The 23,259-nt window shown below is 46.7% G+C and overlaps 1 protein-coding gene across 3 annotated transcripts in view; it reads right to left on the reverse strand.

Moving 5' to 3' along the window:
* LOC135918016 (1,5-anhydro-D-fructose reductase-like) overlaps positions 1–22,007 on the reverse strand; it is a 217,370-nt gene extending 195,363 nt beyond the window's left edge. For 2 of the 3 annotated variants that reach the window (XM_070521489.1, XM_070521488.1), the window contains exons 1-2: positions 21,989–22,007; positions 14,683–14,814 (exon numbers count right to left, since the gene is read on the reverse strand). In XM_070521489.1, coding sequence (XP_070377590.1) covers positions 14,683–14,799 — 117 coding nt within the window. In that variant the 5' untranslated portion in view covers positions 14,800–14,814; positions 21,989–22,007. Of the gene's footprint in view, positions 1–14,682; positions 14,821–21,988 lie in introns of those variants that run through there. The other variant, XM_065451682.2, reaches the window with a different exon arrangement.
* Positions 22,008–23,259: the final 1,252 nt, after the last annotated feature.

Raw genomic sequence — 23,259 nt, forward strand, 5'->3', positions numbered from 1 at the left:
AGTCCTCTTAACCTCGAGAGCACCATTGCGAGACCAAACCGATAATTTACAACGAACTATGCGAGTTTTTGTACCAGGTGATCAATATTATGGCTAGAGAGGAACAGGCTGGTATGATCAGCGTATACCACACACACACACAAAAAATTCAGTGGTAGGCAGTATCGAGGATGCATGTATCTTAGCTACTGCCTCTACCTTAGATACTATATTAGACACTATCGTACATACTCTTTGGGTATCTTTATCTGTATCATGATACGTCTGGCAAGACGTCTATTTCCGATACATGAGAGAGTGTATCGTGTATCTTAAGACACAAGATACTGCTGCCGTAACAACACCGTGCGGAACTACAAACGCTGGCTGAGCTCCGCTTCTCAAGTTGATACTGCTGCCACTAAGCTGACCAAGCTACCTGAATAAAACTAACGGCAGCCACATTCTTCATTCTTTCCGCCAGGGCCCTCAAGCGAGGGCAGGTGATGAAGTCTGCGCGTCCCTATTGGTCGAGCAGAGTCACGTGCTGGAGCTCGCGCAGTCTCGACAAAAAGAAGCGCGCGAAATTACGTCTGCACGCAGCCAACCTTTTGTTTTCTTGATTTTTGTTTTGTTTCTCTTTTTAGTTGCATTGGTGCCATGACACTTGTATTCGCGCTACTGTGCTGCGCATACGCCAATCCATGCGACGTCTTTCACGCAAATTCTGACACCGCTATATATTGTCGCTATCGAAATTTATGTTCCGTGGTGCTTTGTGTCACTGCAATACACGTGAAACTTATTTGGGCTGCACAAGTTCGCTCGTAGAAGAAAAATCGTAACACAATTGCACGGTAATGAATGTGTCGCATGCGAACGCTTTACGCCAGCAAACAAGTAGAGCATGAAAGGTGATTGCAGCTTTATATATATATATATATATATATATATATATATATATATATATATATATATATATATATATATATATATATATATATATATATATATATATATATATATATATGTATATATATATATATACAGTGAAGTAGACGCGCGTATGAAGCGGTTTATTGACGTTTCGGCCGGGGTCCGGCCTTCATCAGAATACATTGCATGGTGTCACTACAGTTAATATGCATGCGCTTATCAACCAAATGAAGATACGTTAACATGAAAAACGAATAAAATGGGCGAACAAAATACATCCGAATCGTTCAAAGGATAGCTGACACGTGTATAGACCGATGGCGATTGCAAACATATAATCTAAGATACAAAGTATAAAAACGTACCGAAATGAATCGTAAGAACCAATCGCCACGTGACAACAAAACGTCGATATGCGCTCAACATGTGCTATGTTATCAAGCAAACACAGACACAGCAAAAGGGGAATAGCGACGTACTAGTAGAAGAAGGGACAAGTGACGGGCTACAAAGACAGGCAACTCAATTTTCCTACACATTCATTCATACCACACGCGACAGTATCAAACTTATAGATAAGGAAGGATTCGCGGGCTTCTCTATCATAATTTGAGCGAAATCCAGATTCAAGCAACGTGACTTTCAGTTTATCAAATGAGTGGTCAGGAAGATGTACGTGTTTTGAGATGGGCAGGTTGGGCAACGTGTTAGCGTGGGATTTATGATTGTTAACGCGGAATCTGAAAGGCCCTTCTGTTTGTCCGATGTACCGTTTTTTGCAGAGCGTACATTCAAGCATATATATTACGTTTTTTGTGTCACAATCGAAATCGCCTTTGATTTTTAAACAAAAGTTTGAAGACGTACTAGTAACCTGTTGCGATGTGGCCATGTAGGGACATACTTTACATCGCGGTTTTCGACAAGGATGGCATCCGATGGCATCAGGGCAGTCAGTCTTAGATGATGATGCTAGTATATCTCGAATATTTCTAGCTTTACGGTATACTGCTTTAGGCGGATCAGAAAATATGTTTTTGAGGCGTTCACTTTGCATTAGAATATTGTGGTGTTTCTTTAATACATGCGAAACATTTGAGACTGACGCAGTGTGGGTTAGGACAAGATTTGCCTGGGGTGAGGGAGTCGGTTTGTTCTTAATGCAAAGAAGCGTCCTTCGGTCATGCACGTCTGCGCGTTTTATTGCATCGTCAATTAATTGTGGTGGGTAATTTTGTTTGGCTAAAGCGTTTTTTAGGGTACCACAATTCTTTTGAAACTCTGATTGCTCAGAACAAATTCTTTTAAAACGTAAGGCTTGGCTATAAGGAATGCTGGTCTTGCAATGTTTAACGTGACTGCTATCGAAGTGTAAATATTGACATCTATCTGTCGGCTTTTTGTATAAGGCAGTAGATAGTTTATCATTTAGCACTGAAACGCTGACGTCAAGGAAGTTAATAGTAGATGCAGAATACGTGTGAGAAAATGATATAGATGGATGGGCATTGTTAAAGTCAGATATGAAAGAAAGCAGTTCCTGTTCCCCATGAGGCCAAATCAGAAAAACATCGTCAATGTAACGTTTGTAGTAAAAAGGTTTTAAGGTCCTGGTTAGCAAAAATTTATCTTCTAGCTGACCCATAAATATATTGGCGTAGTTCGGGCCAATTCGCGTACCCATAGACGTCCCACTAATTTGCACATAGTGTTGTCCTTCAAATTCGAAGTTATTTAGTTCCAAATTTATTAGCCCAAAGCTTGCTCCGAAATATCAGGGTCCGTACCGGGTCGTCGCGTGTACATCGCCGGTGAATTATGTGGTCGAACCGGTGACGCCATCTTCGGACAAACGCCGCCGTGGCCGCGAGACGGTTCGCGTCAGCCGCCTGAAGCCGTACCACGACCCCCTTATCGTGTCATCATCCCCTTCGGACGCCAGGGTGGCTCCTCTTCGCCGCGGGTGTAGTGGGCAATATGCAGGCGGCGCTGTGCGGACTGCCGCCGCTGCGGCGCGAGACCCGAGCTGCTGATGCGAACGCCTAGGACTCGCGATCAAGCGCTACTTGCGATCCCGCGTACGAGCTGCAATAAACCCCCTTTCATTATGTGTGTATATATATATATATATATATATATATATATATATAAACGAGAAGAAAGGGGGTTAACCGAGGGACCCGATAATTATTAGTCATATAATGAGAAGCCAACAAACACTGACACCAAGTACAACATAGGGGAAATTGCATGTGCTTAATAAATGAAATAAAGTAATGATAAATTAATGGAAATTAAAGTGGATGAAAAAACAACTTGCCGCAGGTGGGAACCGAACCCACAACCTTCGCATGTCGCGTGCGATGCTCTACCAATTGAGCTACCGCGGCGGTGTAGGTAGAGCATCGCACGCGACATGCGAAGGTTGTGGGTTCGGTTCCCACCTGCGGCAAGTTGTTTTTTCATCCACTTTAATTTCCATTAATTTATCATTACTTTATTTCATTCATTAAGCACATGCAATTTCCCCTATGTTGTACTTGGTGTCAGTGTTTGTTGGCTTCTCATTATATGACTAATAATTATCGGGTCCCTCGGTTAACCCCCTTTCTTCTCGTTTATTACATAACGAGGGTCTCGAATCCGGCAACATTGATGCCTTCAGGTAGCATATGTGGGTTTATTGACCAGTTGCCTTCACCCGAAAAGATCACGTTCTCGTGACGCCTGCGGCAAAAAAGACGTTCCACGTCCGCCGCCTAGGTCTGTGAGTGGGGGCGCTGGCTAACACTCCCAGGGTTCTACTAGTACACATAAATACCCAAGAAAAGTGGATGGGGAAACGCCGCCGCGGTAGCTCAATTGGTAGAGCATCGCACGCGACATGCGAAGGTTGTGGGTTCGGTTCCCACCTGCGGCAAGTTGTTTTTTCATCCACTTTAATTTCCATTAATTTATCATTACTTTATTTCATTTATTAAGCACATGCAATTTCCCCTATGTTGTACTTGGTGTCAGTGTTTGTTGGCTTCTCATTATATGACTAATAATTATCGGGTCCCTCGGTTAACCCCCTTTCTTCTCGTTTATTACATAACGAGGGTCTCGAATCCGGCAACATTGATGCCTTCAGGTAGCATATGTGGGTTTATTGACCAGTTGCCTTCACCCGAAAAGATCACGTTCTCGTGACGCCTGCGCCAAAAAAGACGTTCCACGTCCGCCGCCTAGGTCTGTGAGTGGGGGCGCTGGCTAACACTCCCAGGGTTCTACTAGTACACATAAATACCCAAGAAAAGTGGATGGGGAAACGCCGCCGCGGTAGCTCAATTGGTAGAGCATCGCACGCGACATGCGAAGGTTGTGGGTTCGGTTCCCACCTGCGGCAAGTTGTTTTTTCATCCACTTTAATTTCCATTAATTTATCATTACTTTATTTCATTTATTAAGCACATGCAATTTCCCCTATGTTGTACTTGGTGTCAGTGTTTGTTGGCTTCTCATTATATGACTATATATATATATATATATATATATATATATATATATATATATAATCTTAGTCACGTGGTGGTGACGTTGAAGAACACAGTAGCAATACTGTGAACGACAAAACTAACTTTCATTGGGCGAACCTGTGCCCACAAGACAGGCTACACTTATAGCACAACAATAGCGGCGAACACGGTCGGCGATCGTCGAAAATCTCATCAGCGGGCCAAGCGCGTCGGCTTTTATACAGCAACCGTCGAATGTTACGGACTAATCGTTGGGACCCGCGTGCCTTCCACAAAGTTCGACACCATTCACGTCAGGCGAATAAATCAGATAACACAAGGCTCGGCGACAACAGACTGCGGATAGAAGCATCGATAACTTTCCTGAAACTTCGGATACATGCAGGCGCGTCCCGCGCTGTGCGATAAGATTTGTTAGGCGGCGAAACGTGGTCGCCCGATAAATATAAGTTCACGTGTCAATACCCCCCCCCCCCTCTTAAAAAGCATCGTCCCGATGCTACAAATATAAGAGAGCGAAACACAAAAGGACGCTTATTAAACATAAGTAACAAAACAACGAAAAGAAACGAAGTCCAAAGGTCAGTTACGCGAAGTCCCAAAGTTCGTCAACGCTGGTAGTACGGCTCGAGTCGCACAACGTGGACAATGCTACAACGTGGACAATGCTATAAGTGTAGCCTGTCTTGTGGGCAGAGGTTCGCCCAATAAAAGTTAGTTTTGTCGTTCACAGTATTGCTACTGTGTCCTTCAACGTCACCACCATGCGACACCTGGTGGAGGTACTTTTTGTTCATGTACCGGACGCCCCCGACAAGCCGTGATCCAAGCCTGGACCGCAAAGAGAACACCAAAGTAGTCCCGGACCATGGAGCAAGCCGCCGTCTTCAACAGCTGCCCCCGGAGCACGGACTCTGAGAAGACCCAGAAGATTGTGGCCAAGGCAACTCCAATGGCAGTCCCAGCGACCCCCATCGTGCTGCAGCAGCCCAGGGAACCACCGACGTTCCGCGGTTCCACATTTGAGGACCAGGAAAGCTGGCTGGAAACGTACGAGCGGGTCGCTACGTTTAACAGCTGGGCAAGCGACGACAAGCTGCGACATGTCTATTTCGCATTGGAGGACACCGCCAGGACGTGGTTTGAGAATCGAGAAGCCACCTTGACGACGAGGGACCTATTCCGAAGCGGCTTCCTGCAAACATTTACAACCGTCGTGCGAAAAGAGCGAGCTCAAGCTCTACTGGAGACCAGAGCGCAGCTGCCGAATGAGACGATCGCGAAATTCACTGAGGAAATGAGCCGTCTGTTCCGCCACGCCGAGCCGGAAGTGTCCGAGGAGAAGAAAGTCCGCCTGCTGATGCGTGGTGTAAAGGAGGAACTTTTCGGCGCAATGATACGAAGCCCACCAACGACCGTAGAAGATTTCCATCGCGAGTCCACCAGCATTGAGAAGACACGCGAAATGCGGAACCGGCAATTCAACCGACGCACGAGCTCGACAAACTACGCCGGAGTTCAGTCACTGGCCACCGACGACCTGCGCGAGACCATCCGGGCAGTCGTACGAGAGTAGCTTCAAAGAATTTTCCCTTCATCGCAACCTCAAGTGGCCTAAATCGCCGAAATTGTCAAAGAAGTCCAGCGATCGCTCGGAGTTCCCGAGGTACAACCACAATCATCGCAGCCCCAGCCAGAAGCGATGACCTAGGCCGCCGCCGTCGCCCGCCGTCAAGGTCCCCCTCCACGACCGCGCCAGGGCCCCGTAACGCCGCAATTCCGTCGACAACCACCGCCGCCGCCGCCAGCACGCCCACCCGTCGCCCAGCGCAGCTACCGGAGGAAGACAGACGTTTGGCGCGCTCCCGACGACCGCCCGCTCTGCTACCACTGCGGAGAAGCGGGTCACATCTACCGACGATGCCCATACCGGGAGATGGGACTGCGAGGTTTCGCCGTCAACGCTACGCGCCCGCAGCAAGGTTAACGCCCTCGCGAAATCGCCGCTACTCAGTGGAGCTCTCGACGACCGTCGCGTTCGCCATCACCAGGCCGCTACCTGTCGCCGCAACGCCGCCCATACACGTACTGGCCCAGCCCGGGGCCGGTCAGCGAGCCCATATCCGGAAAACTAAAAGCAGCAACCGATGGAGGTGCGGTTGCTGATCGTCCAACTGACGAAGATCCTCCGCCGTCGACGAAAACGCCGAAGAAACTACCTCGACGACATAACGACACGCCGCCGTCTCGACGAAGCGTGGAAGCAAAGAATACGACACGAAAGACGACCTGACGACGTCCCATACTAGCCACAGGTAAACGCGACGCAGCCGTGATCCGACGCCAAGACCTAACTGTAACGCAAGACAAAGAACCACCGACCTCGACTTGCTTCTGGACGGCCCCGCAGTTGCCGCCTTAGTGGACATAGGGGCCGATTACTCCGTAATGAGTGGACACATCGCCGCCCAGTTGAAGAAAGTTAAAACTCCATGGGAAGGCCCTCAAATTCGAACCGCTGGAGGACACCTCATTACGCCGACTAGAATCTGCACGGCAAGAATTATCGTTCATGACCGGACTTACCCAGTTCCTCCACCAGATGTCACGTGGTGGTGACGTTGAAGAACACAGTAGCAATACTGTGAACGACAAAACTAACTTTTATTGGGCGAACCTGTGCCCACAAGACAGGCTACACTTATAGCACAACGATAGCGGCGAAACGGTCGGCGATCGGCGAAAATCTGATCAGCGGGTCAAGCGCGTCGGCTTTTATACAGCAATCGTCGAATGTTCCGGAATAATCGTTGGAACCCGCGTGCCTTCCACAAAGTTCTACACCATTCGCATCAGGCGATGAAATCAGATAACACAAGGTTCGGCGACAACAGACTGCGGATATAAGCATCGATAACTTTCCAGAAACTGCGGATACATGCAGGCGCGTCCCGCGCTGTGCGATAAGATTTGTTAGGCGGCGAAACGTGTATATATATATATATATATATATATATATATATATATATATATATATATATATATATATATATATATATATATATATATATATATATATCCAGTATTGTGATCCAGTATTGCGCAAACGATAGCACGTTTACGGACAAGGCGAGACTCCACAACGGCATTCGCGCAATTGTAACGAGTCGGCGACCCGCTAGCTGGTCGGCAGCTGCGCAGCGACTCCCATCAATTACTAACGCGGCATGCAAAAACCGCTGACAGCGCAGCGCATAAAGAGCTTTCATGTTAAGCAGCTTTAGCAACCCCAATAAACCGCTTAAGAACGAAAATATTATACTTGGAGCAAGAAAGAAATTTCAGATATTAATAGACATTCCAAATGAAGCATGGCTGGTCGGAGTTAATTTCCAAGCAAACATTAATTATTGTGCATCCGCGTTCGCTGCTATGTTATATTGACCTATATAAGAAATTTGCGAGTGCATCGAATTATATTAAGGTAAAAATAGAAAGTATCGTACCGGATACAATATTTGCGGTAGTATCCCCTATCTGTATCTCAATACTTGTATCTCAATACTCACGATACAACTGCGAAGTATCTTTGCCCAGCCCTGAGTACCATAAGTACATCACTTTCCATTTCAGCAATATCGTTCACATGTATAACGAATGTGTGGTGATCCAAATCTCCAGCGGGGAAATGAGGAAGACAGGAAGAAGACGGCGAGGTTACCAGGAAGAATGTAGCAACAAACTGGCTCTGCCCGCAGTGTGCCAGTGAAATCTCTACATTGGTGTGGTGGAGAACCTGTGGAGAACGTCGCGTTCAACGAGGGAGGCAAGCGGCGAACAAGTACGCGCCACGCCTGATGGAGCGCTCTCCACGTGGCTCCGGCTGGTGGCCCTACAGGTGCCGTTCCTGCCTCCAATGAACAAAACGAGTCTGAAACTCGTTTTAAGGGACCCATCTTAACGCATGCAACTCAGCCAGCCGTAACGCCGAGTGATATAGCTTTTATGAACGCACTGCTTGACGTTCAGAAATGCCAGGTGAAGCAACAGCAGCAGCTGACACGTGTTCTTGTTACGCTATCAAGATCTGGAAGCAAGAGAGAACAGTCTTTCTTAAAACCAGACATACTTGATGGAAATTCGTCCGTTATACATACCTGGCTTCATTTTTATGAGCACCCTTGTTCCAGGAACCAATGGTTGACGACGAGGATCGCATGCAAAACATGCGGGTATTTCTGTGTGGCAACGCGCTCAAATGGTACGATCTTCAGTCAAGTTCACAGTTGAATGAATCGTGGAATGAGTGGAAAGATAGTTTCTCTCGAGCATTCAAAAAGAGTCCTGTGGAACTTCGCAATAACGCCGTATTCTACAGACACAAAGCAATAAATCTCAGAGAATATGTGCTGGAATAGTGGCATTTGTACAGCCAAACCGAAACTTCCAGAATCGTCTGTTATCGCCCTCATTACACACAGTATGACCAAGAGAGTGCCATAAAGAAGTTCTAGCTAGGTCGCCAAGCAGAATGGACCAACTTCTTCAGTCACTGGCGTACGTTATGACTCCAGATGTGCCATCAAAAGAAACAAGGCACGACAGAGCCTCACCAATACGCTGAAGAAAGGGTGCTCCTTGTTAAATCAGGCGTTCTGAGAGTGCCTATGCCTGTAAATAACCGAAACATGTCAGCATTGGTTGACAGTGGTGCTTCCGTGAGCCTAATTAATAAAACTTTAGTGGATTCAACCAGAATCGTTTCCGGAAAGCCTATTCATGCGCGTAGCTACGATGGTTCATCTCTAGATTACCATAAATGGACCACAACAGCTTGTGAGTTTGAAGGTCAGAAGTTCAAGGTGGAAGCGCTCGTCGTGTCAGCGGTGAATTTCGCCTTTCTTTTATCACGACCTGATATGAATAACATGAAGATCAACATATACTATTGAATAACGAGGTGTCTATTGGACGACCTGAGCAAGGTCAGTCTCTGACAGAAAAAAAAGTGACGAACGAAAGCCATCATGCGTGGAAGACGTGCCGCTGAAGTTCTCCGAGTTAATTTGCATTGGGCCGTATCCCTAAGCCAGAACAGCGCGATTGAGGTGCACTTCTTGCTGCGCGACAGAACAGTCGTCAGAAAAAAAGCCGTATAACCTCAGCCATGAAAAGAAAGTATGGCTAAGGCAAGAAGTCACTTTAGAGTCAGGGATCATTATACGCCATCGACACCCTGTTCTGCTCCCCCTATTACCATTGTAATACCTGGATATTACCATTGTAAGACCTGGATTGGGAAGAATTGGGGATAAAAATTAATGGAGAGTACCTTAGTAACTTGCGATTCGCTCATGATATTGCCTTGCTTAGTAACTCAGGGGACCAATTGCAATGCATGCTCACTGACCTGGAGAGGCAAAGCAGAAGAGTGGGTCTATAAATTAATCTGCAGAAAACTAAAGTAATGTTTAACAGTCTCGGAAGAGAACAGCAATTTACAATAGGCAGCGAGGCTCTGGAAGTCGTAAGGGAATACACCTACTTGGGGCAGGTAGTGACGGCGGATCCGGATCATGAGACGGAAATAATCAGGAGAATAAGAATGGGCTGGGGTGCGTTTGGCAGGCATTCTCAGATCATGAACAGCAGGTTGCCATTATCCCTCAAGAGAAAAGTATATAATAGCTGTGTCTTACCAGTACTCACCTACGGGGCAGAAACCTGGAGGCTTACGAAAAGAGTTCTACTCAAATTTAGGACGACGCAACGAGCTATGGAAAGAAGAATTATAGGTGTAACGTTAAGGGATAAGAAAAGAGCAGATTGGGTCAGGGAACAAACGCGAGTTAATGACATCTTAGTTGAAATCAAGAAAAAGAAATGGGCATGGGCCGAACATGTAATGAGGAGGGGAGATAACCGATGGTCATTAAGGGTTACGGACTGGATCCCAAGGGAAGGGAAGCGTAGCAGGGGGTGGCAGAAAGTTAGGTGGGCGGATGAGATTAAGAAGTTTACAGGGACGGCGTGGCCACAATTAGTACATGACCGGGGTTGTTGGAGAAATATGGGAGAGGCCTTTGCCCTGCAGTGGGCGTAACCAGGCTGCTGCTGCTGCTGCTGCTGCTGATGATGATGATGATTACCATTGTACCGAAGGGAGATGGACTGTCCACTGATTGCCGAATGATAAACAAGCAGACCGATCATTTTCCATACCCGTTGCCTAGGATACATGATATCATTGACGAGACTAGAGGTTGCGAATCGTTTTCACGTATAGACTTATGCAAGGCGTACTGGCAAGTGTCACTGAAAGAAGAAACTAACAAGTTTACGGCATTTGTCACACCGCTCGACATCTACGAGTATAATCGGTTGCCATTTGGCTGGAAGAATTCTGGGTCGTGGTTCCGGAAGATGATGAACGAAGCACTGAGCAAATTCATTGGAAAATTTTGCAATGTATATGTGGATGATATCAGTCTACGCCAGGACAAAGGGAAATCACGAGGAACCTTTGTGTAAGGTACTTGAGGCGCTAAGCACCGCACGAATTGTCTTTGAGAAAGCTTGAGAAAGAACTGAGTTTGAGTTTGAGAAGAAAATTGAGTTTTTTTGCAATAAAGTGGTTTTCCTCGGAAGGGTCTTTGACAGTGAAACGAAAAGCACCAAGGAAGAGAGTGTTCAGAGCATCAAGAAAATGGCGACACCGTATGATGTTCATCACCTCCGAGTGTTTTTGGGACTGGCTGGCCATTTCCGTGCATTGATAAGAGACTATACCAGATAAACCAAATGTCTCACCGCACTGACCCAGAAGGGCGTGCCATTTATGTGGTCGGAACAGTGTGAGAATAGTTACACCAAGCTTGTCCGCATCATTTCATCGAACCCTGTATTAATGCTCCCGACTTCAAGCTGTATATAGCCCTTTGAGCTATATACCGACACATATTATTATGGAGTAGGTGCGATGCTCTACCAACGGGACGCTACAATACAACAAAAACAAGGAACTGAGTATTACTACTCTTCCACTTTTACGAAGACAGAAGAAAATTATGCAGCTACGAAGGAAGCACTAGCGGTGGTGTTAGCTTTGAGATACTTCAGAAGCTACCTGGAAGGCAATGACTTCAAGCTGTTCACAGACAAACAAACGTTGACGTACCTGTTAGAGCTATCGCAGCCGAAGGGCAATATAGCCCGATGGGTTAGCGAAATACAACTATTCAGCTTTGACGTCATACATCGCCCGGGACGGATCTCGACTCCACGTGCCGCATGAAACCCCAGCTAAAAATGTAAACCTGTTACAGCTTTGGGAAGGCACAACGGAGATGGAAGCAAATAATGACAAATTATACGTCCCGGAGACCAAAGTGCCAACAGTCCTGAAGCTTTACCATACCACACTAGTCCAGAGTCAGGAGGGCATGACGGATTCTGGAACACATACCACAATATATACCAGCGTTTCACTTGGAAAAACTTGCAAGAATACATAAAACCTGTCATCAGTATCAGCTTGTTAAAGCTAAGTACAAGCCTAGAGGCAACAGGATGGTCTTGCCAGAGTATTCCGATATCCCCTTCGGGGTCGTGCACCTTTCTGAAATAAAAAAAAGAGAGAGAGATGCAAATGAGAGAAAGGCAGGGAGGTTAACCACTGAAATCAAAAACTAACTTCCTCCGCCTTCTGAAATCAAAAAGAAGGCGTAAGGAGTTAGCAGGACGTAAGCATTCCTTGTCGCTGTGGTCGAGTGCAAGCTCTTTGTCGCCACCAAAGCTGGAAAGGAGGACGCAAACTGCGTGATGTCATTGCTAGAACAACAACACTTCAAGAACGTCAGGGGCTTCGTCGCAAACAATGACCCAGCCTTTGAAAGAGAGAAACTGCCACGTTGGGCTGAGAAAGGAAATATCACCCTACCATCCAGAAGCGGATTCCCTTGCAGATCGAATGATAAGAGACTTGAAGATGTGCATACGATTATGCCCCGAATTCAAAGGCAGCTGGAAATGTACCTTAGAAGGAGCCGTTGCGCATCACAACAGATCATATAAAGCAGGCCTTGGATGCAGCCCGCATTTTACGGCATTTGGCGCAAGCTCATGGCTACCAGCGGACCACGAATTTGGCTCAGTGAAACAAATCCATCTAAAGGAACATCGCAAGATTTCTCATCAGCGACAAAAACGGAGCAACAATGAAAAAGAATTTTGACCGCAGACACTGCACAAAGGTGCCGGAGATTGAACCAGATTCGTGGATTCTGGTCAAAGGGACTTGATTCGAAAACGCCGTTTACAGGACCTTACTATGTCGTCAAGACAGGTAGACAGCAAGGACCGATGATTCTGAATATACTACCGAGGACCCAATGAAAAGTTGAAAAGGCTTCAATTGGGAATGTGTTACCGTATTATCATAGTGGGGGCCAAGACAGCCGATTGGGAGTGTGTGGCGATCCACATCGCCAGCCGGGTAATGAAGATAGGAAGACGGGGTTAGAAGGAAGAATGTAGCAATGAATGGCTTCTACCTGCAGTACCCTATCTTTACAATAAAGGGAAGCGGGCATGCCCTGCGGCGCTCCTGATTGAATTAGTGTAGTGGCGACACGCTGTACTTGATTGCTTGGCACCTGCATACCGTCGCGGCACGAAAATTTGGCGGCTATTGCGCAAGTCTTCTTCAAGCCGTGCTCGGCAAGCGCCATCACAAGAGTTGTCGCGCTGCACGTGTTGTACCAATCCAGCAGCATAGTGCGATGACTCGAGCATCTCATAATTAGGATAGCGACTTGTCCATTAAATGTTTTGCGCCCTCTCAACGCGCACGCTGAGCTATGTATCGCTTGTCGATTAGATGTTCGACCACGCAAGCTTGCCGAGAAACCGCAGGCATTACCGCTCCGCCCGTGGCTCCACTGGTGCATCCGCAGAAGCTATGTTGCGGCAAACCAGAAGATGCGCGTCGCTTCCGTCTTTAGTGCTCAAGATACGAAACTGCAAGGCATGCTGACAGCATATTTAATGTTATTAGAGCTACGACCCCCATTCGTCGCCCATGGCCAACAGCATGACTTGAGAGAAAAGCGCTTGCCACTCTAAAGGTTTTCTTAGAGGACATTAATAATATAGGTTTATATTAAATCTTAGTGGTCCCATGAAAAAAAAAAATGGGTGGTGTAAGTGAAAGATTCTCACGTGTCAAATAGTTTTGGCTTATATGTAGTACTTACCATACCTTCCTGGTGAAGCAGCGCACTGACACGGACACAGTGAAGACACACAAGAAAAGACGACACCCGCTGCTACGACAGAAAATACGACACTTGCAGCGAGTCTCGTCTTTTCTTGTGTGTTTTCAATGTGTCCGTGTAAGTGCGCTGCTTCACCAGCAAGGTATGATGATTGCTCACCAACTAGCCCAACTTTCCACATTACTGTAGTACTTACGCTTTCTGCACTCGTTTGCAAAACGGCGCCTCTGCATATGTGTTCTCGGACAACTAAGAGTAACATAGTTGTGCTTCGTTATGCAACTACGCATGGGTATTTCCTGCGGCTTCCCGGACTCGTGTGTTCATGCTACCTGGTTTTGTTGAGTGTTTTTCGCCAGTTTTCGGAACTTGACTTTGTTTGCGAAGCGACAAAGAGTAGCCGGTGCCACCTAAAGGCGCCAACCTCCGATATTACATCGTGTTAATAAACATAAAAAGAAGTAAGGCAACCAGTCGACCTTTCTGATCGGGAGTTCGTCGCCATAGTGCCAGCCGCCCGAGTGAGCATTTGCACGAAAGGACTACCAGCAGCATCCATACATGCACTTATATCGCCTCGCCAGTAGAGAGGAGACGTGCCCCGATGGAAAGGCACACGAATAGCGTCGAGTAGAAGACCCTCTCGCACCGTATAAAGGAACGTGTGAAAATAATAGTTGGTTGTAACCCAATGCTAGCCTGCCAATGAATGCCAAATGTCTGGCCGAATGTCAGTGTTCGGCAGTGCACAATATGTTATAATCTGCGCATAAGTGTGCATACCACCACAATTGTGCTATGTAACGAAGAGGATTTACGTGACGTTTATGGATATCACCATTTCAACACAGTAAGTGAAGGCATTATGTGGCGTGTTTTCCGACGAGATGACCGATCTCCCCGCGGCCCGCCCTCACATTGCACACCTGGAGGTCCGACTAGAATCCAGCCTTTCACGTGAGCGCCTCACGCACCTTGCAAATGCCGATGCCGACGAGGGGCATCCAGACGCCGTTGTTCATGAGCACGCGCCGGCAGCGAGCCGGGCCGCCCGGCTGGCGGTCGCGCTCCGTGGGCGGCTCGACGCTCATGCCGCGGTAGGCCTACTGCAAACGGTGCACGATGATGATGATGATCTCAAAGTATTTCACATACAGGCTAAGCGAAAAAAATTTAGAAGTCCATAATTCTGATGAACAAATTAAAGCTGTAAAATCCCAGACGATTCAGTAAACAGTCATTCCAATAGAACGTATTCAAGTTGCGTATCTTGCTTGCTTCTTCACCGGTGTCACACGAACATTTCTGATCGCAATCAAGCCCGATCCGGATCGTAATTCTCGACTGCGATTGGCTGCCGCGCACAGCTTGCGTAATCACGACCGAGAAATTTTATCCGCATCGCACTTGATCGCGATCAAAAGTGCGCAGTGGGACACCACCATGCATGGCACGTGCCCATTACGGAGTATTGACCAAGAAGCCGGCGGTTAAACGGAAGGGGGCAGATAAAACTTCAGCGAAAGTGTGCGTCAGGGTAAAATAGAAAATTTGCCAAAGGTTAGACGAACTTTCGAGAACCCATTTTTTTCTTTTTTCAGAGGAAAACGTCTGCTTCGAGAAAGGATAAATAAAACTCAATTTCGATTTTCGATTATCTGACATATCAATTAAATCAGTAAATTAACGAAGTATTCTCGGTATCTCACAAAGCAATTCGCAGATTGCCATGCATACGTTTCTGTGTCTAAAACCCAATGCAGACGCCTCAAAGGAGACATTAGCTGCAGGTAGTACAATTTGGATACAGCATGATGGCATGTGAAATGATTGGGATTGACACGACAGTTAGTGCGTAGCTGCCACATACTATGCAATATAGAAACCAGTGCGGAACAAGATAGTGTGAGCGTACTAAGTAAAAGAACATGGGCATGCATGACCATGAAAGGACTGCAACATGCACGTTACGCATGGCATTGCATCAGACCAATAGGCACTTATGCAATACATCGAAAAATTTCACTACGTGCCTTTGTTTTACAATGATTTTCTACACTCTCACGGCCCAAGAACAACCTTACGGCTTAGTTTCCACTTTGCAGACCCTTTTCCTGTGCCACCCCCACCTCAGTGAACAAATTCAAGTTTTGCGGCAGGCTGCCTTTCGGTGATCTTGTGGCGGCTCTGTCGTTAGATGATTGTCAATACAGGCAGCCTGAAGAATAGTCCTCATTTGTCTCACTTTGATAAATTAGTGCATTAGGAAGATAACCTGGTGATATACTGATGTGTACCTAAATGCAGCAGCTGAACACTACATGTGTTTCAGCCCTAATTTTTTCCTTAGGTTTTCAACTGTACAGATGTGACTTCAATACTTGGGAACAACGCAAAAATACTGCACACGATTATGAGCATTAAGCGGGCTCGTCTAATTTAGTCCTGTCCACTTTTTTTTTCCACGCTGCTACGAGCATTCACATAGATGTGATAAGCAGAGTTGGGGTAAACGTGTGGGACGCTCCGCGCAGTGTTCGATGTGCAGCCAACATGGCCGCACATCGAAAGCAAACACGAGCCTCAAGACGCGAGTTCCACTCACCGTCCACATTTCTTGCGCTCGCAAAGGCTGCATTGCATTTGAAACGAATCAACGCCTCTGGGAGCTTTCTAGTAACAGGCAAAGAATGGTGGCACGTCACGCGAGTAAGATTGGCACTTGGCGTCTGACCGCGTGACTGGCACATTTTCTGCAATATAGAAACCAGTGTGGATCAATATAGTGTGTGCATGCTAATTCAAGTAACGTGGACATGCATACGCATGGAGGAACGGCAACGTGCACAATACGAGCAGTAAACAGCAGGACGAAGAGCAGACCGCAGCGCTTCGGTCTGCGTTCCTCTCTTCGTTTAACGCTGTTCACTGCTCGTAATCATGAACCAACCAGCCCAAATGTGTACTCTTATGCCCAATGCGTATACCATTGCATAGCATCGAAGCGACATCAACGTCGCGAACCACCGGTCTTCTTACGTTGAACCTTATGAATGACCAGACGTCGACAAACTTTTTCATTGGAGGAAAACAATTTGGCCTCTTTCATAAATACCTGCTGTTTACGAAAACAAGTCTCCTTTTAGCTCAAGACGTAGCAGTTTGCTGGATTCAATGCAAGGACGTGGCGACGCACAACCGCAGATTTAATAAAACTGCTGCCAGTTCTATTCACGACACGCAGCTCTCGCACGCCCAAACAATCTAGCAGTTGATACGAAGCCAGGCGTTAAGAGGAAGCTTTAGCTCGGGTGCTCCTATCTAAATACACGTAAAAGCAGAATTCGTTTTTCTCGTCAACCACCGCACCAAATTTGAAAAGGTTTGTTACATATAAAAGAAAAACTTAAAATCTAGTGACTGTTGGTTTCGGATTTTTGATTTAGGCTGTCAATTGTTTATTAAAAATTGGCAAAAATCGAACATTTTCAGAAAACAAAACTATCAAGTCTACGACTCCGTAAATCAGCAACGAAAACTGATAATGCAATTCCGTGAATTCCATATAATAGTACATCTAAAGCGGACAAAACTGATATGTTACACATGAATGTCAAACATTTAGTAGTATGGAAATATAGCTTTTGCAGAACCCTTGTAAACAACGTAACAAATTCACGTAAGATATAAAATGATGTATCGAATTTGTTCGCTTTCAATGATCTAATGGATCCCATTTACAGAACCGAGATATCTGTTTTTATGCAGAGATATGAATCTGTAAACTTCGTGCTTCTATTTTTTTTTTCAAACTTTCAAATTTTTGAAAATCCTTTTAACAAAATTCAGGACCTAAATAGAAATTCCGTGAGCAACAGTCACTACAATTTAACTTGCTCTCTCAAATGCAACAAATTTCATTAAAATCGGTCCAGGGGTTATCCCAGCAAAACGTTTTTGCGTTTTTACATGTATTTGAATAGGCCGCGTCGGAGTTGGGCCCGAGCTAAAGCTTCCTCTTAATATAGATTTATTTCGGTGCGTGGCTGCGCTGGGACTCCACGGAGATAGGCGAATGTTGGCATGTTTTGTCCATCGCTGTGCCAACAAGTTCAGTTGCAGAAGGACTGAAAAGCGGGCGAGTCGGAACCTATGCATTCGTGTTGAGCAGCGCACATAAAAACGAAACACGAGAAAAAAATGTAGCACAAGCGCAGCTCTAACAACTGAAAAGTTTTATTGCAAGAAAAAGATTGTATAGACAGTGATCATCAAAGTCACGAGGTCGACGTGTAAGAAAGCCCACATTCACGAGTAATCGATGAACGTGATCGATATTCATAGCACTTTCACACGTGCGCTGATCGAGGTCAAAAGAAGGCGCGCAGCTGCAATGACTGGAACAGCAGCTTGGCCTCGTTGGTTTTCCACAGCGCGAAACGCAAACGGGACACGAGACGAGAAGACGACGCCACAAGCGATGTTCACAACAATGACTGGCAAGACGCCACGACGACCCCTTCGAGCAATGTTCGCCTATACTAATATTTGTGTGTGTAGACGCTACCACACGTGCAAGCAATCCTATACACCACTGTGGAGTAGTGTACTTATTAAAACCTCTGTCAAGCGGGTAAGTGCACTTCGGGACCTTGAGTGACGCATTAGGCTACGCGGTGCTAAACGGGAAAACAGAGCGCACTCGCAGTAAAAAAAAATGGCGACAAACTAAAACCATATTTTTTTTTTAAGATGTAGATTAAGATTTTCAGAAGCCTTCTAAAGTGCGATTGCTTTAGTTGTATTACGAACAATCACAATCTATATTTACTCAATAAAAAACTAAAATATTTTTATCATAAGTGTGCTGCAAGTCAAGGCGGCGAAGACGAATGCCTAGCCAATTCAGAACAAGATTGTGGCGTGCGACCGGCGGCATTTCATCCTGCTTAACCAGAACGTAAGCGAGTTCTGTTCTGACTATTTTGTTAAAAGCTGTTCAACAGCCAGAATGAACTTCCGTGTCCTTTTTCTATGCATTACGTTCTGCGTAGTTGAAACCGCTGGCGGCGAGGCCACGCACTCGACCTGCAAAGTGCGTTCCGTGAACGCACTCTCTTCTGCGAGTGCGCTCCGCTTGCGGCGTTCAGATTTGGGAAAGTGCACTTGAAGCCGAGATCCGTAAGTGCACTTAAAGGGAAGCTGAAACACTTTTCGAAAAAAATGGTTGTGGCTTAGGTAAGGTTAAGCCCAGGATGCGAAGCATACTAGCCTTTATTTTAGTTGTTGAACCACTGTATCCTGGTGAACTGCTGTTGCTTGGCTATATTTGGTTCGGCTAGACGAAGAAACAACTCATGCATTACTGCTTCGCCTTCAAGAGTGGAACGCGACAGCGTTCCCGTCGACCCGCCAAGGGGTGTAAGACAATGGGCTACAGGGCAGCGACTACGCGCCCCGCATTGGACGCGGTGAGCGTCGAGCAAAGCAGCGTTCGGCGCGGCAACGAAATGTGCGCCTGAGCAAGAGACGCACGCCTTAGAAACAGCTCATTTCTAAGGCAACACCGCATTCACTAGAGGCGCTTTTGTACCGCTTTGAAGCGTCGTACTCGTGGCTCAGTGGTAGCGTCTCCGTCCCACACTCCGGAGACCCTGGTTCGATTCCCACCCAGCCCGTCTTGCAAGAGTTGAGCCAAAGCCACTTCTCCTCTGTCGTGACGTCACGGTGTCACGTGGTTTCATGGCGACACCGCCGCGCCTGAGGAGCTGGGTTGAGCTCTCGTAATATGCTTCGCATAAAAAATGAGTTCTCTGCGGCATTCTACAGTTTTGAGTCCCCTGAACACGAATATCTGGTTCAAAAAGGGCGGAAACAAGCGCAAGCGGCTGTTTTTTCATGAAAACGCGCACCAGTGCCTCAGGGTATCGCGCGAACGCCGCTGTTGCCCGTGATTGGTCGGCGACGCTGTGACTTCATTCGCGGCAGTCGCCGGTCGGCGCCGCCGTTTGGGAGCGTCGCACGCTGTTCTGTTCTGGCTTCATAGCTGAGTTGTAAGCATTATGGAACGTTCTCGCTGTCTCGGACAGCTTGTATTTTCGCCGTACATGTTCGAACCGACAGCCGATACGGAAAACGATGGCGGCAACGGCGGCAACGACGATGTTGAGTGTGCCAAAAGCGAGAGCGATGTGTGCACCTTCTCGGGCGTTGGAAATCTTAGCTGGTACGCATGTTTTTATGCGAAGCATATTACGAGAGAGCTCAACTCAGCTCCCTCAGGCGCGGCGGTGTCGCCTTGAATACCACGTGACACCGTGACGTCACGACAGAGGAGAAACGGGGCTCCAACTCGCGCCGTCGCTCGCGGCGTCGCGGCGGTATATAAGCAGCTGCGCTCGCCTCTGCTAGACACTCACGAGGTGAGATGCCTTCTGGAGACAGAGCTGCTCGTTGTAATGAGCAGCTGTAATGAGAAGCGAAGGTTGGGGCGTGCTACAGAGACTGTTTCTAGGTGGCTTTGGCTCAACTCTTGCAAGATGGGCTGGGTGGGAATCGAACCAGGGTCTCCGGAGTGTGAGACGGAGACGCTACCACTGAACCACGAGTACGGTGCTTCAAAGCGGTACAAAAGCGCCTCTAGTGAATGCGGTGTTGCCTTAGAAACGAGCTGTTTCTATGGCTCAGGCGTGCGTCGCTTGCTCAGGCGCACATTTCGTTGCCGCGCCGAACGCTGCGTTGCTCGACGCTCACCGCGTCCAATGCGGGGCGCGTAGTCGCTGCGCCGTAGCCCATTGTCTTACACCCGTTGGCGGGTCGACGGGAACGCTGTCGCGTTCCACTCTTGAAGGCGAAGCAGAGTAACGCATGAGTTGTTTCTTCGTCTAGCCGAACCAAATATAGCCAAGCAACAGCAGTTCACCAGGCTAAACAGTGGTTCAACAACTAAAATAAAGGCTAGTATGCTTCGCATCCTGGGCTTAACCTTCGCTAAGCCACAGCCATTTTTTTCCACTGTTTTCATCAGAGCTTCCTTACTTTTTGGTGCTAGTTCATTAATCAACCTAATGGGAACCTCGTCTAGCCCCGTGACTGTGCGCTTAAGAATATTCTGTTCGGTTTTCTTTCAGCTGAAATTTGTCAGCACCTACTCCTTTTCCACGTGGGTCTCTTTCATGCTCCTGTTTTCTTCAAGTACAACTTCGTCATTGCCTTGGAAAGATCCGGCTGTTATTTTTCGGATGTAATTTACTGCAGCTTCACCTTCCAGTCTGTTTTCATCTTCGTCTACGATATATTGCTGTATTGTTGTTGACTTCCTGCCTGACAATTTTATGTGGTTCCAAAATATTCTAGGTGCGGCCTTCTTTTTCTCGCGTATTTCTGACAACCAACAATCACTTTCACCTTTTAATTTTGCTTGCACCAGTATTTGAACCATAGACTTTTTCTCCCGATATATTTCCCATTTACTGGTTACTTCATCCTGCGGCAACTACGCCTTCTTTGCCTGCCTGTGCTCTCGGGATGCTTTCTGTCTTTCGGCGATCGTCTCGTATCTTCCTGTTCCACCAGCTTTTTGGGTTTTTTTTTTTCCTTTCCAACAAGCATGTTGCTTCTCTTTCCATATTTCTGTCGTTATTACACTTGGAAGCTCACTATATTCCCACTTTTTATTTGGCCATTTACCAAGTTCTTCCTCGACTCTAGTCACTATATTTGTTCAGTGTTCAAATTTGGACTGGCCATTTTGCACTCCTTGCTCTCTTTCCCAACTACATACCCCATATTCAAAATGATGCGTTTATGGTCACTCTCTATGCTGCTATACCCTTCCTCATCCATGACCATTTCTCTCAACTTATCATGAATTCCTTCTGTCATCAGACAGTAATCAATGGTCGATTGCCGGTTTCCCACGTGATCTGCCCTTTACACTTCATGCCGATCTACTGCAGCGCCACCCGTTGCTGCAGCTTGGAGTCATTGCTGGCAAAAGGAAAAATAATGGTGAGACGCAGGGCCTCCGGGATTGGCAGTTATGGTTGTCGCTGTTTGCTTGCTGTGGTTTTTCCTGCCGCGTTCGCACATTCTTTATGTGCACGGCCAGCGCTGGGTTCGCAAGTGTGTGTGTGTTTTCTTCAGTGAAACCTGGCGACCGCCTTTCTGGCTGATGGAACAAGAAAGAAATTCCACGCAACCCACCAGGCACAGTGCAGGTGCTCCTTCCGGGCTTATTATCGTGTTTCAAAATACTAAAAATATTATATGTGTGCTTACCGAACGGAACGAGCAGGCAAGTGTTTGTCTTCTGCAACCGAAATGCTGAGCAGGCGATCAGGAACACTGCATGATCCATGGTTGGAAACGTGCAAGCTTAGACGCTGTTATTGATATATCTTAACAGTTTATAGTGTTTATTTTGTGTGAATTATTAACTTCAATTGTTTTGAGAGCGTTTCAGTTTATAAATGCAGAAGGTTTTGCGTATAATGTTTAAATTTCGCGCGCTAGGCACGCCGGTCGACCGCAGGGCCCTGCTGGTGGCGTCATCGTAGAAGCGTCCCCGGTTCTCCCATTGTTTTTCTGTATGTATGACACACTGCCCCATTCCAGTACACCATAACTAAACCACTGGCCTAAACAAAGCCGGCGCGAGGGCCCACGTGATGCCAGTGAGCCAATAGCGACGCGGCATCGGCCCCGGCAAGGACGCGCAACAAAGAGGCATTCTTCAAAGCGTGTTGCCACTTTACGCAGTTTCGGGAGTCTTACAATAACCCACTTGCTATGTGGTTGAATATGCATGGCAGTGCTGCCAGATAAAGAAGCCTTTGCCGAGTAATTCACAACTGTTACAAAGCGATGTTTTGCTTACCTCCCAGTGGTTTAGCACGTCATCTTTCTCGTTGACCAGATATTCTCAGCAGTAAATAAATGTGTCCGATGGCAGGTCTTGAACCCAAGTCCCTCAGTGCAGCTATGCATGCATAGAAAAAAAGAAACACTAACAAGCTGTATGAATGAAAACTGTAAGAGCACAAACGTACATGACTGACAAGTCCTCATTAAGGCTTCGCAACTGTTGCATACCTACCCTTGTGCTGTTATAAGCGACTGTTCGTGAAGATAGCATAAGTTCTGTTCGCTTGTCATCATTATAACCTATTCTATGTCCACTGCAGGACGCCTCTCCACCTTATGCCTGAAAATTTCCTTATTTCATCACAATCATCCAATTGCCCACGACTGTGTGTGCTTCTCTTGGCGCGAATTCTGTTACATTTAACTGCAGGTTGTTTGTTTTATGCATTTTACATTACCTGCCAACTGAGCTTCCGATAATCTCAACTACAATATCAGCTACTCACTTTTCTAATCCATGCTACCATCTTCGTACCTACAGGATGATTCAGAATAATAAAAAAATTGACTAAAAAAAAGTAGAGATCGCTATGCATAAGGGATCGACATTGATCTAGTTGGTGTTCCATTTGGAAGGGGAAACAGTGCGTAAGACGAGGACAAGGAAACAATTACAACACACGTGC

Source organism: Dermacentor albipictus, chromosome 7 (assembly GCF_038994185.2).
Source record: "Dermacentor albipictus isolate Rhodes 1998 colony chromosome 7, USDA_Dalb.pri_finalv2, whole genome shotgun sequence".
Classification (NCBI taxonomy): Eukaryota; Metazoa; Arthropoda; class Arachnida; order Ixodida; family Ixodidae; genus Dermacentor; species Dermacentor albipictus.